The 19388-nt window shown below is 47.2% G+C and overlaps 1 protein-coding gene across 2 annotated transcripts in view; it reads left to right on the top strand.

The window, feature by feature from the left end:
* KLHL32 (kelch like family member 32) overlaps window positions 1-19388 on the top strand; it is a 945199-nt gene that overhangs the window by 228256 nt on the left and 697555 nt on the right. For both annotated transcript variants that reach the window (XM_078646842.1, XM_078646843.1), the window contains exon 2: window positions 627-714. In XM_078646842.1, coding sequence (XP_078502968.1) covers window positions 692-714 — 23 coding nt within the window. In that variant the 5' untranslated portion in view covers window positions 627-691. The remainder of the gene's footprint in view (window positions 1-626; window positions 715-19388) is intronic.

The raw sequence follows: 19388 nt of genomic DNA, 5'->3' as shown, positions 1-19388 counted from the left end.
AAGACCTTACCCCATCCACAAACCTTGGATTTAGATTAACTTCACTGTTTAGGCACGCGGAGGGCTGTGATGTGGGAGCTCATCACGCTGAGGAGACATGGAGCATAGCACTCTTGAGGATGGCTATTTTAGATCTTTTTATTTTCTGTTCGCCAGGTATTTCGGATTTTGTGCATTTTAGCTGATGAAACAAAGGAACTGGTGCAAGAAATGAAAAATCGTAAACCGTTGCAATTGATGAGTTTATAGATCATTCCAGTGAGATTTCGGTGGTTAGGGTATGTGAGTACACGAGCAGCGTTAGAAATGTATACGATGATCTCACACTCCCCAGTTCTAGACATCCTAAATCCATAAGTGAGGATGCACAGTGCACCGATGACAGCCATTGCTTTGGACGCTTCTATAGTATAAAGGGTTTTATTACCCTGATTGCTCCAATCACATTTCCAATAACTTAATAAAACATTTCTAAAAATGCATTATAATATATTTTTTCACACATTTTAGCCATCCACTTGCATGAAATCACAACTATTGCATCAGAAACAATGAAGTCAATTAATCGACCCATATAATTGGTGTATTTTTATTGTAACTTGTACTTTTCTCCTTCTCACTTGCAGCTAGGATGCTTGCTTCTCTGCCAGGAAGACACCAACTGTGAGCTCGCAGCAAGCAGACTTGGACAATGCCATCTGAGATGTGCCTTAGGTAATGTTCTGTTACACAAGTTACATTTAATTACAATGAGTATGTGTATAATTGTATTCAGTAGGCTGCGGTCTTGTGCTGTGCCAAACTGAAGTAGGTTATCTGATGATTGTGACTGTTTTTAAAACATTTTAAATTGTAAGTAGGTGTAGAGTGATTTTATTTTTGTATTTAAAGTCAACGTCTGGCAATATGCTTTTCAAGTAAATACTTCTGTAGGATCTGTTCGTGTTTAACTTAATAAAACATTTGCATTGACAAATACTTCTTCCTTTAGAATCTTTCTACCCACGTGCTTCTCTTTTTAGAAACTGACTTCCATGGATCGAAATATACTCTAACTTGTCACCGCTAAAGAAATCACAGTCTGTGATGTAGCCCTGAAAGACGTCGCAAGAAATCACTTAAAAAATGATTGCATTTCTGTGCTTCTAGATTACTGTTTTGGTCTAGTAGTTATAGGGTTGTTGTTGTCCCACACATAATGGGAAACTCGGAGCTAGAAGGGAGGCAAATAGATGTGTTTTTAAGCAGAAATGCACCGGAACGTTCAATAATGAATTTGGTGACGAAATGCTTTTGGACAACTTACAATGGTGGCTGTAGAAATTGTATCCCAGTTTTAGGCAAATTATTCCCCAAATTGCCAAACTCCTTCCCCTCCTTGGTTCATTTGTACTAATCGTGGAGATTAGTACAAACTAGTACAAATTAGTGGGGACGCTGTTTGTTAAACCTGACCGGCGCTGTTACCGACAAAGGGCTCCTTGAACCCACGCCTCGCGGAACCCGCTCCGCGGGTCCCGCTTCGGATTTTGGCCTGTCTGACTGCTCCTGGCTTACCTGCTTGGCTGTTCCTGTGGGGGCGTGTGAGGCGTGTGAGGCTCCAGGGCTGCGAGCGCGAACCGGGACTCACCTTCCCAGGAGTCCCGGTCCCAGAGGCTGAGTCACCTGGCCCCGCTCTCCCTGAACGCCCCGCCCCCACCTTCAAACAACACGGCCCACTGGACCCTGGCCCATAAATATTGGAGAGTGACGCTGCGCGGGAGCGCGCGGGAGCGCCCGGGGCGAAGACCGGGCAAAGAGCGGGCCGTTTGAGGCCGTTCGAGGACAGAGAGGACTGGACTGGCCCACCCCCTTTTGCTCGATATCTTCGGAAATCATCTCAACAACCGAGAGGTAAAGACTTATCTTCGTCTCCATGCACCTAGCGCTATGAATACAAGGGTAACCCGTAGTAAGACCTCTAAAGGTGGGTCACAAATTAGTGGTCCCATGGATGACTTTATTACCCGTACTAATGTAGCCATAGACGAAGAGATATCTAAACTCCAAACCCGGGTCTCGTTAGAATTAGAAGCCGCCAGAAGAGTGTCCCAAGTCATTGCACTTTCTAAAAAATCCTCTCTAGGCCACATAGCCACTTCAGTCACCCCCGAGCGACCAGCCCGCCCTCATTGTATAGTCACTCAGGTCGATGTTCATCATTCTCCGACCCCTGCTATTTTCCAACTGGCCCTAGGAAGCAAAGATGAGGTAATTCCACCGACACCACCTAGTGTGTATAACCCTGTCCCCATTGTACCTCCTCTGATAACTTTGTCTAACACTAATTCTAGTGGCAAGCAACCAAAAAGGAAACGCAATTCTCGCTCTGCCTATTTCCGCAAAAAAGCGAAAATTGCTGTTCCCAAAGATCTGCCAATGACTAATGTCACAGCAATTAATACTGGCGCAGAGCGTACTCTTAACACACAGCCACCTAGTGAGGGACAGGGAAAGGGTTCATCTACTCCCCTTATTAATACCCCAGCAGGTGAGGACCCTGATGTGGACGGCCTAGGCAAAAATAACAAAGAATTTATAGAGGTGGTTTGGGAGACACTTAAAAAACTTTTGTCACCCCTAGACCTCAGACTATCAAGGATAGAAAATAACTTGCTAGAAATGGAGAAGAGCATCATCGCTCTGGCCACTCTTGGGTTGAAAAGTCTTGAACACCAGGGTATTACAGTATCTGACCCAACGCCACAAGCTACCGCATCTCAAACTAACCAAACCCCCCCTTCAGTATCACCCACTATAAAGCCCGTCCCCAAACCAAGGACTGTCGCGGTGGAGCAAGCTCGTGCTAAACCAAAGGCTCCCCCACGGGGCTCCACGCGACACCCAGCACCCTCCAAACCTGAAATGTCTAATAGACCCATTCCCAGTGAAACCCAGGTCCCCCCAGTTAAGGACAACTTTAGAGGTGGCTACATTGACCTCCCACCAGAGGCCAATGACTATGTGGTTGTGTTGACGGGTGTTCCTACGATAGGCAATTGCCAAATTGAAAATTATTGGTCGTTGGAAAATAAAATAATACATTGGTTAAATGTAAACAGACCAATCCCTAATGGCAGAAGAAGCCGCGTACTGATGGCTCGCAGAACTCCCTGGGTAGGTCCAACGATGAAATCCAGTCCCGGAGATTGCATAGTGGTGACCTTCGAAGATCCACACACGGCGCACCACATTTGCTCTTGGCCCAGTAATGATGACTCTTTAGTTACACCTAAACCACTGTCCTTCTTTTACCCTCCCCGACCAAGCCGCAACCAGGGGGATAATTGGACATTGGCTCAACACCGTCCGTGGCTGCGTAATTCCAGGGGCCATAAGGAAACCCTCCTACACTGGAATGGCCTCTCTACTTACAACAGATTTGGGAGCTTAGAGGAGGTGGATTGACTCCCTGTGCAACCAGCCAAACAACCCCGAAGGGAAATCTTGTCATCGCAGGGGCAACATCTCAATGCTTGTCCTGCTCCTGAGCTTGTAGCAAGCCGAATAGGACGATCAAACAGCCCATTGCTTGATGGGGAGCCATCTATATCCAACACAACAGAAAATCCTAGCAAGGATGATTGGACACACTTACCCTGCATGACCCCTCCTGTACCTACCTCTACTGAACTATCAGGGTCTACCTGCTTTGGCCTTTACGTGACCTCTAATTACCAGCAAACCGAGCGACCTGCCAGGTCTTCTAACCTTGTGGCCATGACTGTTTCTCCATTATTTACTGTCTCTTCCAAGGCTTCTCCACCCGGTGATTTTGTTCTAAAAATCCTATGTTGGAATGCGGCCGGGCTCGGTCGTAACTTTGACATCCCCGAATGGAATGATTTTCTGGAACCCTATCATATTTGCCTTTTCCAGGAAACTTGGTGTTTAGAACCAAGACATAGAGTGGGGTTCTCCACCTTCTTTATCCCCGCCGCCCAGCATCAAGGATCTAAAGGTCGCCCTTCCGGCGGCCTTATCATATGGGTCAGTATTGCACTAGGCTTCAGTGTAAAAGAAAGGACTACCCAGTCACCAGATCTCCAGTGGCTAACGATAACCCACAAAGGGGGAAGAAACATGGAAGTATTCAATATCTATCTAAGGGGTCCTAAAGGCGGTGTATCCCATCTACCTTCTACAGGCCTAAACCGCAATCTGGCTGCCTGCAGCGTTGACTCTTATATAATTCTTGCAGGCGACTTCAATTGCTGTTTCCAGCCACTGGCTAGAGAAGACATTTTGGACACCTTTGAGGAGGACACCAGGAGAGGCATCCCGATTCTGAACCTGGATCCGATCCCTAAATGGTCACAAAACGCAATAGAGATCAATGCTCTTTGTATGGAGCACAATTTGAGATCGACAAACGGTCGATCCAAATCTGACTACACAGGTGCTCACACATACAATAGACCAGGCCATTCCTCAAGAATTGATTTCATCATGCTCAACTACAACCTCTGGCCATACCACCAAGACATGGAGGTTATAGTGTCGGGTGACAGCGATCATAACCCTCTATCACTAACCATTACCCCTCCTTGGCAGGTTGGAAGCCATGGCACACCCGATCACAAGTGGAAATCTTCCCATGAATTAGCCCCCACAAACTGTAGTAGACGCTCGAAGTGGGCGAAAGTCTTAGCAGACGAAACAAGGATGGCCCAAGCCGGGACTATTCTGGCAGGAGTGGAGCCTCAGATGGACACTTTAAGTCCCACTGGTAAAAAGATCCTACCCCTATTCACTGAGACTATAATGGCACTGAGTGACCTATTTATTGTTCCCCAATCCACTCGTAGGGGTCCCTCGAAAATTTTTCCCAAACCGACAGATAAGTGGTATACTGCTAAATGTCGTGTAGCTAAGAGGGAACTTGTCGCCACATTAAAGTCTAAAGACACAGTTAATATTAGGGGCGCGAGAAAATTTTATAAAAAAATCATATCTGAAGCCAAGCAGGATTATGATTCTAATTTTTGGGGAGATCTAGTAGAGGCAAGCAATAGGAAGGATGCTAAGAGGTTCTGGGACCTATTAAGAGCTAGGGAAAAGCCCACTGACCAGCAGCTAACTTGCAATATTCCTGGGGACGTATGGTTTAACCATTTTTTGAAATTGTACTCCGCTCCTCCAGGTGTGTCTCAGTTAGCTTGCCCACTTCTGGGTTCACTGCCTAATTCTATAATTGACCTCCCATGTCATGATGGTCTATTTACCAGCTTGGAAGTAGAGAGAGCGATTCGATGTATTGTTTCGAACAAAGCGGCAGGTCCCGACGGAATTCCAGGAGACCTAATTAAAAATTACCCTCCTTTTTGGAGTAGACTAATTGCCTCCCTTTTGAATGAGGTATTGTTGGGCGGGGTTTTTCCTGACTCGTGGAGGGGTGCTGAAGTCGTACCTATTTTTAAAAAAGGCTCTAGGGACGACCCGGCGAATTATCGACCCATTAGTTTATTGGACTCATCCCAAAAGGTAGCAGGAAAGGTGGTACTGGGCAGGATTATCCAGTGGGCCGATGAAAATCGGATTCTGTCAGCTCTTCAAACAGGCTTCAGAACAGGAACAGGCACAATCGAGCAGATGTTCCGCCTTCTTATGATCTATTGGAAAGTGGTGGTGCTGGGAGGGGGCAGTTTGTACTTAGTCTTTATTGACTTGCGGACTGCCTTCGACCTAGTACCACGCACACTTTTATGGAGCGTCCTCGATGGGCTAGGCCTCCCTCCTTATTTGCTGTCGTTGCTTGTAAAATTTCATGACAGGAATTTTGCCCAAATTAGATGGGGTGCACAGGGAGAGAAAACACCTCGTATCCCCGTGGACAGGGGCGTCCGCCAAGGGTGTGTGCTTGCCCCCACTCTGTTTTCTCTTTATATTAACGGAGTGGTGGAACACCTTCTTCAGCAGCCATCAGATGCACCCACCCTGGCTGGAAGGAAAATCCCAACGCTCCTATTCGCGGACGATACCCTCCTTATCTCGAAATCACCAATGGGCATCCAATCGTTGCTCTCCAGCTTTAAGGCTTTCTGTGATGGAAGGGGCTTGGCTATAAACATAGGCAAAACTAAGTTTTTAGTCCTTAACCCGCCCAAAAAGTCTGTTTTTCCACCGGCCCTAGATTCTGTCCCACTTGATCGAGTCAAAGAATTTGACTACCTGGGTATACGTATCAGTGATACCATGAGCTGGAAGGCACACCACCAAAAGGTGTTTCTGACTCACAAAAGGGTGGCAGGTGCATTGCTCAAGGAACAGCGTGCCTCTCAACTAAAACCAATTGGGGCCCCCCTAGATATTTATAGGGCAAGGGTTGTGAGCGCGGCACTATATGGTGCCGAACTGTGGGGCACTCATAGAGTTGACACTCTGGTTCATCTTGAGAATAACTTCCACAAAGACCTCATGGGCTTGCCCCACAGCACACCAACAATCCCACTGCTGCTAGATGCAGGTACCCGGGCAATATGCGACCAAGCGAAATTACGCCCGCTTCTCCTATGGTGTAGAATCTGGAATGTGCAAGAACTTAGCAGTTATGCAGAAGCCTTAAACGACATTATGTCCCTACCGGGCTCACATAAGATCATCTGGCTTAGGGAGGTCAAAAAGCTGCTTTATAAATTAGGACTAGGAGAGGCTTGGGTCAACAAATCTGCACCTCCAAAACAACAGCTAAAGAAGGCTTATTGGGCATGGGTAGACAATGAGAGGGTTCGTAGTACAAATCATTGTAAATCCGTAGCCCTGTTTCTGTTAGTTAAAGAAACCCCGTACAGGGAACCTTATTTAGACACTATCCAGAGCTCATGGGACAGATCATTGTACATTAAGTTTAGGGTGGGGGTGCTTCCATCGTGTGAGTTTACTTCCACCTGGAAGCCGCCCGCCCAAACCGTACCTTACTGTCCCTTCTGTGATCTAAGGGTAGAGTCCGTGTCCCATGTGTTGTTCGAGTGCAGTGTCTACGCAGCCCCGAGACGTAGGTGGTTGAAGCCCCTTTGCAGGTGTTTGGGAACTCGTTCTCATTTAGAAGCCCTACGTATACTACGTACAGACGCTAGACCCCTCTTTTCCACTTGTATGGCAAAATTCTTGGGCTGGGCCTGGCGTTTAAGAACGGCAAAAAAACTACTAATCCAGTGAATGAGCCCCCCTGCCCAATATGCTGCTTTGTATACAAAATGTTTTAATGTTGATGATTGTTGATAAAATTGTTTTTAAAGATGTAAGAAATGCTTTTATGATATGTTTTTATCGAATAAAGCTATTACAACAACTAATCGTGCCTCTACAGGGGCAGTTTGATCAATGATGCCAAAAAGAGGTGGAATCTGCTAATAAAGGCCCACCGGTTTCTGGGCCACATCGCAATACAGATGTCTAAAAGTCCCACTCACCTTCGCTTACAGAGAGACCGTGGGGTTAATATGGTTCCCCAACGACTATGGGAGACATCAAGTTATTCCTAAGGACTTTAGAGCCCTACTTATTCCCTTCTTTTAACGGTTGTACATAGTTGCCGGATCATCTGAATTGGGGCAAACTATAGTAAGAATGTAAACATTGTATTCCCAGCTTGTGGTACTGACAAAGCCCAAGGACCCGTGGTGTTAGTATCAGAATCTAACATAAACAGTGGCGGCTTCCTCTGAACGGTGGTGGTGGGGTAGGGGGGAATGGATTACATTTTTTTTTTTTAAATGAACTAACCTTCTCCGCTGCGACACCGCATGCCTCTCCTCTGTCCTCTTCAGATGTGCTGGAAGCACCGGAGCACCCATGATTCTGAACTCTCCCAGCCAATCACGATACTGCATAAGCAGCATCGTGATTGGTCTGAGCGGCCTGTTTGGGCGCTCGGGCGGTGCCTGGGAGGCTGGGCATGTTCTCCACAGGCCCCGTGGAGAACATTCTAAGTGCGCATGACGGTTTGGCCGGGCCCCGGAGTGCCAGCATGCTTACTTAGAGGAGTGCAAACCACCCCTCACTCTGCTTTGGCAACACAAGCCAAGCCCCACACCAGAGTGCCGCATAGAAAATAAAATGATAATAATGCCCTGTTATTATAATTTTCTTTTTCTTATAGGCACTACTGAAATAGCAGTGGGGCAACTCTCCTCCTTTGCAGAGGAGACGCCACTATCTGTAAATTAGAATAATTTCTTACCATAACTGCCATGGCACTTGTACTGTGCTGTCAAGTACATCGTTTTATTGCTCGCCATGCCGTTCCAGTATGGACCCAGCCATACGCAAATCAGTCTTGACCCTGATTCCCATGGGAACAGTCAATCCTGAACTATCTGATCAGGTCCTCACTGAACCAGAAACAAGCATCCTGGGACAAGTTTCAGAGCATCACCCCTCATCAACCAGGCTAGCTTGAAGTCATTGGCAAAGTGAGCATGAGACCCAAAACTAGGCATACCCTTACCACTTAGGGTGGCACATGCAAAAAGAACAGATAATGGACGGAATGCTGAAGAAATCAAACATTCACCACCAGTCAGAAATCTGGGTTAAATACATTGGTTTTTTTTGCTCGCCATGCCATTCCAGTTTGGGCCCAGCAATATGCAAATCAGCCTTGATCCTGTTCCCCATTGGAACAGTCCAGCCTGAACTTCCAGGCCAGGTCCTCCCTGGACCAGAAACCTCAAAACCGGTCCCAGGATGCTTGTATCACCCCTCATCAGCCAGGATAGCTTGAATCCAGTGGTATAGCGAGCATGGGACTAGTGAAGCCTGTATTGGACTGATGCTGGATGGATGTAAGTACGGCCCCCAGGAAGGGACTGCTACATGCCATGTCCAGCAGGACACTAAATTCCTCCCAAAATCCAAAGAAACAAGAGCAAGTGCAACATGTGGAAACAAATTCAAAAGAAATAGGATACCACGTAGTCCATCAGACTCTAGAGTCAGGCAGCAGGTGAGCGGTGAGTATATGGACTAATAGTGCTTTCTGCCACAGGATATCGCTGCTCGCTTTCATAGTGTGACCTGAGGGGTTGAGAGCACAAACACTGGTTCAGATAAGTCTGGACCTTCTGCTAGCATACCAAATTGAATCATGTCCATAGTCCAGAGCTGGCCCACTTTGCTGATGCTCAGATTGATTTGTGGTTGGGGTTATCAGTTCCATACAGTGTGTGTCAGGGGCATTATCAAAGTCCACTGCAAGCTGGCATTGGAGGTGTTCCATGACTCCTTGAAGACAGTGTTAGCTTGCTACAACTTTTTGAAGTCTCCGCTCTGAGGTCCCACAACCTTCTGGAATCCACTGGTGGACCAGTGTCAAGACCATCTGTTGCGCTTGTGGAGGCTCTTGAATTGGTTGCCAAAGCACTGTATGTGGGCTGCACTGAGGCTGTGTGTGTGCCCCGTCTTGGACACTGCAACTCCACTGAGGAGCCACTGTTTAGTCACTTGTGCAACTGCAGGAGTAGATGGTTTATGGTGAAGGTGTGCTTCCACCACTGTGATCAGGATAAAGGCGGGTTGAGCAGGTAGTTTCTGGTTGACTGATTCTTCAGAGTGTCATTGGTGCTTCTTGCCTTTTGGTATATTGACCGCGCTGGACTCCACTCTAGATGTTCGATGCTCTGATTGTTCGATGCTCCATGGGTGGGAGTGGTGATACACTAAACATGGATTGGCATGATGGGCTTGCCAGCTGCGTGGTGAAATCTGTATGATAGGTGGTGGCGACTTACCTGGATGGTCGCAAGCCTTCTTTTTTGGGTCTTCGACAACTTGGAGCGACAGTGGTGAGGTGCTTATGTCTACTGATAGAAGTTAAACATAGATCTGGTATATTCTGGGAAAAGATCATACATAAGTTAGTACTTCAATTAAATACTTCAGTTAGTCACTGGTACATAGGTGTGATTTTAAAGTACATGATTTATTTTACTCATTGGCGGCGTAATAATCTTCACTCTTGGTACTGGTACCTGGAGGGTGCATTTAAAAATAAAATTAAATATCAAAGTAAACACTGAAAAGAACGAAAAGGAAAGCAATCACCGACATTTTACACACAACAAAATAAATGTAACAACTAGGATCTTGCTTCAGTCTTTCAGTTGATTTGAGCAGTGTGGCTGCCCTCCTTATTCACTGTACAGCCCACGTAGGTGGGAGTCCTTTAAATGGTGTCACATGGAGGACAATCCTATCCTTTATCTCTTAGTTGTGTGTCCAAAAAGTTATGTAATGTATTCAAGATTGGATGGTTCCTCTGAAAGAAAATGTGGACATGTTTTAGGCTTAATTACTGTGGGCCACCTCAGGACAATGGAAGAAGAAAGTACCTGATGGTTAGATAATATATACTTTGTAATATGGTTACAGGTGGCAAAGCATTATTTTGTGTATCTTGAGATAAAAACCAGGTAGAGGTACCTTTGCATATAGTAAATGCAGAGCAGAATATAAAAGTTTCAAACTATGCCACCGATATGTTCTATAGCCATTTGTACTGTAGGGGGCCAAGCTGTCATGGAGGTCCATCTGTCATAATTAAATTCAGCTGCGAATGAAGTGTCGTTAAATTGGTGGCTTGAAAGGGCCTATCGGTTAAGGCAGAAGTGTTGCATGCTCATGATTGCTCTAGAGCCCTCGTGCAGGACCCTCCCTGCATTGTGCATAGGTAATAAAAGTACTCGAGTGGATGTGGTTATCTGTAGTAAAATTATCTGCTGGGAAAGTCGCCGTAGTCGCATGATACCATAGTTGCCAAACAGTGTTTAGCTGTCCAGGTACGTAGGGTACTTGCACATGGGTCTATTGAGAGACACGCAGTTGCTCATTATCTGTGTATAGCCTGCACTAGTGGAAACATGTAGATGAGGCAAAATAATTAAAATTAAGCCTTGACGTTCAGAAACTCGCATGGTTGGCTGACCCAGCCGTGTATCAAGGTTGAAATCCGGAGTGGCAAAAGCCTTCGTCCGCTAGTTATCAGCCCAGCAGACTCATGAGGAAATGGAAACTGCACAGTGCGCCACGGTTAGCAATCAGGTTGCCCTGAAAAGCAGTGAAAACCTTCTTTCGCTGTTGTGGGGAAGAGAAGGGAGCCTTGAACAAAATTCACAAAAGGTTACCAGTCGCTGGCAGAAAGGGTTCCCGTGTGAAGCAGACCTTCGAACTGGCTGGACGTACTAGTTTGGCTGTGCGCTGTAGCCGGCATGTCTTGGGGTGCAACGGTTCAGTCTGCATCAATAGAGTGACCGATTATCGTCTATGGTTGTTGGTGTGTATTGCTCAGTGGCTGGGGCTTGCTTAAAAAGACGTGCAGTGCAGGTCACATAATGGGGAATGAAGCCTGTTGGCCATCTTGGAGTTTCTCCCTCCCCCCAGATACGTGTAGTGCATGCCTTATGTTGGCAGCTGGGGAAAAATCTTGTTGGTGCCTATCCGTGCTAAATTATGGGATGATACATCATGGTATAGAAGTGTAGGAATTATTTGTTAGGTATTTTGGAACTAATGATGGTGTGCCCTTTGGAAAGCGAGTGCCAATTGGAACCAGGGTAAAAATGCCCCAACCCAAACTATGTAGTGCTCATTGATTTGTGGAGCTTCACAAACATAAAATATGTATATAAGCATTTCAAAGATATTGTAAACATATTGAATTAACAGTTATCATTCAGATATACCTCTGTAAATAAATGGATACTCAATGCAACCAGAATAAAGTGCATAACAAGGAGGTACATACATTATTCTGGTATAAGTTGGCTCCTATTGTTACATGGAATCCAGTTAGATTAAGGCCCACATCTCATCTAAGTCTTTAAGCCCATATGTGTCTGTCCCAAATCTCTCGATCATTCTGGCTTCTGTTATGTTAAAGATCGACTCGAGTTAACTGTCTGTGTAGTTTCTCTGGTCTACAAAGAGTACTGACCATAGGAAGTCGTTTTCCCCGTGATTTACAGTTTTGTAGTGTTCTACAAGGAGAGCACCTGACGCTGCATGTGAGAAGTTGGCCTGGTATATGATGTTCACTATTCTAGTGAGCACCTTGTACCAGTCTAAACAACCTTTATGGTTATGGTTGTAAAGTCAACCTTATAGACCAGCTATCCCAGTGGTAGCATGGACAAAAGCAGTCTTAGGCTAAACTCAAGAGGGCATGTGAAGCCAGCTGTTTTACCATATGCAAACCTTTTAATACCAAATGAAAGAACACCACACAGGTTATATATTCAAAATATATATGTATTTATTTCTAAATGGATCCCCTTAACTTTTTATGAGCACAGGAGCACAAGCGTATAACAAGTAACTTAATATAACATACAAAAGTTGCACAAATATGGATAGGCCCTGGTGGCCCGTAAAACCATATAATAAAATAGTGGTATAAGTACCACGTCACGAACAATGGTAAGGCCTAGGGCCTTGGGAATCGCTGGGGCTATACTGGACTAACAGCAGTTAGGACGTGGGAGGCCCACAGGATGCGGGTGCAGTGTCTAAATGCACACGTGTGCACCAATAGAAGTCAATGGGTGCGTAAAGTTAGAAAGTTGCAGATTTGGAAGTCTTCCAACTGGCCTAGAACTTAACCACTTAAAACTAGGACACTAGGGATGTAAATCTCTACAGGAGCACCGCAGTACTCGCGTTACCTCACCCACAGGAAGCGGGTGCATAGGTGTCAAAGTGTGTCGGGTTTCGTCGTGGAGTTCTATGGAGCCTTGGAGAAAAGATGCTGCAGGCGACCAGGAGAGAAGAGTCCGGTTGGATCCAAGGGTGGATCGAAGTTCTAGAGTACCTGAAAGCAGAAGGGGACAGAGTCTGGGCCACTAGCCAGTGACCAGGAAGGAACCAGGAAGGAACCAGGCGATGTCGGGTTGCAATCAGGTGATGTCATAAAGCTTGTCTCCGCTGCCACGTTGACCATGAGGTGTCGACGACAACCAGGAGCTGGGCACGGGCTGTCCCACAATGGTTCTCGCTGTCGGCGGTATCGGATCTCGATTCAAAGTCAACAGGACTTGGCAAATGCAACCCATGCAGGAATCGAAAATGGCTTCTGGATCAGACCAGCAAGGTCTGATGGGCTGCTCCTTTTCAGGGGAGCAAGGGCCAGTCTGGAGCAACCTGACCAGCATTGAAAATTTGAACATTCATCGTCACAGAGGCCACTAGCCAACGAGCAAGTGACTGGACAGATGCGTCAAGCAGGAAAATGCAAAAGGGCCCCACGCAACACTCAGTGAGTGTGGAGAGGTGATCTTCGGTGCAAAGGATGCTCGGGGCTAGGGCTTCTCAATCCCCAATGCACAGCTTCGAGGGTGCCTCAGGAGCTGCACAGAAAGCACTTTGCTGGCTTTCCAAAATGGCCTGTCCCACGTCTCTCGTCGCCTCCACGGGTCTCAGCTTTGCTGTGGCTGTGGATCGAGCTGTTGGATGTCTGGAAGTCCGGTTCTTGTTGGTCTCTGTCGTTCGAGCTCCGGTGGGAGCAACAACAAAGCAAACCATTGAGCGCTTGATGGTGCCTGCTTGCACAGGGTGGTCACTCCTTGATCACAAGGGAGATTCTTCAGTCTTCTACGTTGAGTAGGATGTCGAAGGGTCCAGAGTTTCATATCAGAGTTTCAGTCAGGATTATCTAAAGTCTAAGGACACAGCTCCTACCTTTATTCCAAATCAAGGGGCTGGATTACCTGCTAGGTCCCTCCTATGGGTGGGACCCAGGAAGGGGGTGGTTACACCCCTTTCCCTTTGTCCAGTTCCACACCAGAGGTGGGGCTGGAGTGCCCCAGCACCAGTTTGAACTGGCCTATGCATGGGACACCTTGTGTGCCCCAGGCAGTGTCTCGTTTCATTCAGCCCTCCCTGCCCCAATCCACTATCTCCTGTCTGGGGTGGTGCTAGCACCTCCCTGTGACAGGAAACCTATTGTCCAAGCCTCCCTCGCTGGAAGGGCTCCCAGCAGCAGGAGGTCAGATTTGTGTCTGTGGCAGCAGCATCCATTTTGTGATGCTGAGGCTCTGGTTAACTTTAACCGGGATTAATGGAAGTAACATGTCTTCCCCCTCTAGAAGGGTGGAATGCTACCCCCGTCACCAGAACTGGCGAGGGGGTAGTATTCCAAAGCATATGACACCTTACACGACATGTTTTGATAAAGTCAAACCAAAGTTAGCAATAACCGCGAGGAATTTAACGCACTTAAGAGTATATGGTATGGCAATATCCTGGAACAGCTTTAAGGACATGGTTCGGAAAGCTGCAGACAGGCTCAGCTCATGCTAGAGCACCATCTCACATAAAACCAAGCACTCTGCTTCAGGATTGTTAAGGGCTGCATTAGGAGTGACTTATAGGTGCATATGTGTCCAGATTTAAGGTTAGACATAGGAATACTATATCTAAGCAAGGGGTGATTACACGACCTTGCCCCAGCTGAGTGATCAGCCAGTTGTGTCAGTTTGGATGGCCAGCCAGGGGTGGCAAAAGTTATGTGGCAGCCCCTGGTAGACCTTGGGTGCACCTATGCCCTGGGTACCTATAGTACACTGTACAGGGACTGATAAGGTGACTTATCCAGTATTAGGGTATCTTTCATAGATTCACATGCCTGAATCATTCCCCGTCGTCGAGGCGGGAGTCCCACGGTAAATAAAATATATAATAGCAGTGCCTAAAATTTCTTGTAGTAGGCTGGAAAAGCCTAAAGGCCTAACTAGGCCTCAAAACTTAGCAGCCTATCTACATCATTATGTAAAAAGACCTGAAATAGTAGCCTCAGCCAATCAGCTGTCCTCACCCTCTAGAACCTTCCCAGCTCAGGCAGTTCTCCTCAGATTTTCACCGCACTTCGTGTGTAAGGGAGTCTCCCTGAGTGCCTACTCAGTTTTTGGATCTTCAAACCTTAAAATGTCTGAAAAGAAGGCTCTTTTCAAACCTTGTGGCACCTGCTTCAAGAAGAGAGTCCATGTGGATGACAAGCACTCGGACTGTATTGATTGCCTGCACCCTTCACATGTGGTGAAGGACTGTCGAATTTGCCGTACCTTCCCTCAGAAAACCATCAGGGATAGGGAGGCAAGGGTTCTTTTGTGGCTGAAGTCTTCATCCACAGATGATGAGGACAAAGCCTCTACTTCTAGCAAGAGAGCTAGATCCACGGACAATGCTTCTCCTGAGAGAAAGAAAATGGTGAAAACCTCTCAGAAAGCTTCAGAACCCTCTAAGAGTGCATCGGCTTCTTCACATGTGAGTACAACCCAGGCTAAGACTATTTCTCTGGTGTCTGTACCTACTACTACTTGGACTTCTACCTCCTCTTCTACTTCTGTGGTTACTACTTCAGCTATCACGTCACCTTTGATGTCTGTACCACCTTTGCTGTCAAAAACCAAGTTACCATCGTCGAAATCCTTCTCAACGAAGGCTCCGTCGACTAAATCGTCTGCTCCGTCGACGACCGCAAGGCCGTCTTCGACGAAGACATTGTCACCAAAGGACTCGTCATCGAAGCCACCATCGACGGCCTCGTTGTCAACGAAGACGTCATCGACAGTCTCGTCGACGAAGATCTCGTCGACGAAGACACCAACGTCGGACCCGTCGACGAAGGCATCGTCGACGAAGACACCATCGACGGCCCCGACGACGAGGGACTCGTCGACGAAGATACCATCGACGGCCCCGTCGACGAAAGGCTCGTCGACGAAGATACCATCGACGGTCCCGACGACGAGGGACTCGTCGACGAAGATACCACCGACGGTCCCAACGACGAGGGACCCGTCGACGACGGGCTCGTCGACGACGGCATTGTCAACGGTCCCGACGACGAAGGACTCGTCGGCGAAGATACCATTGACGGCCTCGTCGACGGCAAGATCTTTAGCATTGACAGCACCGTCGACGGAGAATCCATTTACTGGGACTTCTGCTCATCAGATGCACGGTTCCCCACCAGCAAAGATACAATTCACTCATTTTCAAATGAAAACGTATAAAAGACAGGATTATTCACATATTTCTCCACTTTTGCCATCGCACATTTTGGAGACATACATGCAAGGGGAGTCGGATGAAGGGGAAGAGGATGATGGTCCCTTTGGGATTGCCTGTCACCCTTCTCAGTTGAATATTAAATTTCAAGAGGATGATGATGAAGAAGAGGTTCAGGAACATTATGTGCATGACGTTTATTCAACACCATATCAGTCACCTCATAGTAGACTTCCTCGGTCTGAGGACACGACACATTTGCCAACTTCCTTAATACAGGATTTGCAGGCTATGTTGGCAGATTATCGCCAGAGATTTCCACCCAATGAAGGTGCGCCCGCTGGGTCACCTGTTCCAGTTCCTGTGCCAAGACCTCCGTCGCCAAGAGCTCCATTGTCGCCACAACAACATACTGCTCCACTTCCTCAAGTTGTAGACAGTTCTTCCACTGATGGTGAAGAAAGTAGGGAAGAGGGAGAGTTACCGGATAACACTCCGGTGGATCCTTGGGAGGATTATGTCATCCCTACACCTTCTCCACCTCCTCCCCGTCCTTCAGACTCTCCACCTGAAGATATTGGGGGTTTTAACAATATTATGCAGAGAGCTGCTAATCGATTTGAATTAGTTGTCACAGTTGAGCAGTCGGACTGCTTTTTACATGACTTTAAAGAGGGATATCGGAGAGTGGTCAGAGCCATCCCTATTATCGATTATATATGGAAGGAAGGTCTCAATATAATGAAAACTCCAGCTTCCATTCCGGCAGTTTTGCCGAGGATAGACAAAAAGTATCGAGCATCAGCTGATACTCCTGCTTGTTTAATCGGTCATCCTCGACCAGATTCGGTCATTTCTCAGGCTGCGCAGCAGAAGTCCAAAAATCCTTCTGCTCCCATTTCAACGCCACCTGACAAGGAGGGAAGAAGGCTTGATGCAATTGGAAAGAAGTTTTCAGCAAACGCAGCAGCATCCATTAAGGCGGCTAATTCTTTAGCTATCCTGGCTCGTTATGATAGACAAATGTGGTCTGAGATCACGGAATATCTTGAGCTGATCCCGGAGGATCAACAGATGGAGGTGCGCAGAATTGTGCAGGAAGGCGAAAGGGCGGCCTCAGAAATTATTGATTGCGCCCTAGACATTTCTAATACCAACTTTAGACAATTGGCTGGGGCAATTGTGCTTAGACGTCAAGGTTGGCTCAAGGCTACCACTTTTAGACCTGAGGTCCAAACCAAGATCTTGGACATGTCATTCGATGGTGAGTCATTGTTTGGGAAGCACATTGATGACGCTTTATTGGCTATTAAAACTGATACCGATACAGCGAAATCTCTTGGAACCCTGCAATACAAGAGGGGGTCCTTTAGAGGAGCAAGAGGTCGTGGCTACTCATCCAGAGGCAATTATTCCAACCAACAAAATCGACAGTATCAATCTACCTACAACAAGCCCTACTACCAATCTTCTAACAGGCAGCCTGCTTCTGGTTCTTTCTCTCGGCAAGGAGGGAAACGGCGCTCAGGCAATCAAGGGCGAGATTCTAACAAGCGCCAATGAGCTTTGCCGGATGTCGGCCATACCCCTTTCCCTCCCCGTGGGCGCCAAGATTTCTGCCTTTTACCATCAGTGGCGGAAGATAACTTCAGATCAGTGGGTCCTGGATTTGGTCAGCAAGGGACACACTTTGGAGTTTTTGCAGAAGCCTCCAACAACGCCGCCCAGGGGTCCCCCTCCCCCTCGCCTGCGCTTACTCTTCAAAGAAGCCTTAAAGATGCTACGCAAGAATGCGATAGAACGAGTCCATCCTTCTCAGAAAGGGATGGGCTTTTATTCTCGCTTCTTCCTTGTGGAGAAAAATTCGGAAGAGTGGCGTCCAATATTGTATCTGCGCAAACTCAACAAATATCTAAAGAAACAGAGTTTCCGCATGGTGACATTGAAGGACATTCTGAATTGTCTCAACGAAGGGGACTTTCTGGCTTCTCTGGATATGCAAAACGCATATTTTCACATCCCTATTCACCCGAACCACCGCAAATTCCTAAGGTTTCAAGTGGCCGGCGTCCATTTCCAATTCAAAGTCCTCCCGTTCGGCCTCAAATCGGCCCCCAGAATCTTCACAAAATGCCTGGCTCCAGTGGCTGCAATGTTGAGGTCCCTGGGACTCCAGGTGTTCCCATACCTCGACGACTGGCTGTTAAAAGGTCCAACCAGAAGCTCGACAATGGAAGCGGTCAGCAGGACACTTTCACTATTCTCGAATCTAGAGCTGACCCTCAATTCACAGAAATCTCAGCTCCAACCTCGTCAACGATTGACTTTTCTGGGAGCAGTCTTGGACACATGCCAGTGCAAGGCATACCTGACACAGGAGCGACAAAACAAGCTCGTAAAACTAGCAAAACAGATATCCGCAAAAAAGTCGCTTTCAGTTCGGATATATGCTTCCCTTCTGGGGATGTGTTCATCTGCGATCAACCTCATTCCTATGGCAAGACTCAGAATGAGACCGTTGCAAGAAGAGTTACTTCGTCAGTGGAAGCAGGTCGAGGGATCATTCGACGACCGCATCAAAGTCACTGTCAAAATGAAACAGGCTCTTCTCTGGTGGTCAAAGGCGCACAACTTGTCGCCGGGCCTCACCTTTCTCCAAGAGATTCCGGAGTTCACCCTGACTACGGATGCGTCCATGGAAGGTTGGGAAGGTCACCTTCAGGACCTTCAGATCCAGGGAAAATGGTCTCATCAGTACCAACAGATGCACATCAACATCTTGGAACTAAGGGCCATTTTTCTTTCCCTACAAGCTTTTCTACCAAGGATCGTGAATTCGTCCGTGCTGGTGCGTACGGACAATACCACCAGCATGTTCTACATAAACAAACAGGGAGGAACGAAATCTCTTGCCCTGTCACTGCAAGCTCAGGAGATGTGGGAATGGGCCTTAAGTCACGGCATATCCCTCAAAGCAGAGCATGTACAAGGAGTTCGCAACTCTCTAGCAGACAGTCTCAGCAGAACATTTGTGGACTGCCACGAATGGGAGCTCGAACAACATCAAGTAGAGAAAATTTTTCGGCTTTGGGGGAAACCGACGCTGGATTTGTTTGCCACGCAGCAAAACAGCAAGTGCCTGTTTTATGCCAGCAGGTTCCCAGGAAGGGGGTCAAGAGGAAACGCCCTCCTGATGAGATAGACCGGAATGTTTGCGTACGCTTATCCTCCGATTCCGCTCATTCCGAGAGTGCTGCAAAAGATGAAGAGGGAACACTGCACTCTCATCCTCATTGCTCCACGTTGGCCAAGGCAATATTGGTTTCAGGAGCTTCTCCTACTGTCTC

This window comes from Lissotriton helveticus, chromosome 6 (genome assembly GCF_964261635.1).
Source record: "Lissotriton helveticus chromosome 6, aLisHel1.1, whole genome shotgun sequence".
NCBI lineage: Eukaryota > Metazoa > Chordata > Amphibia > Caudata > Salamandridae > Lissotriton > Lissotriton helveticus.
This window is presented reverse-complemented; position numbering and strand designations above follow the sequence as displayed.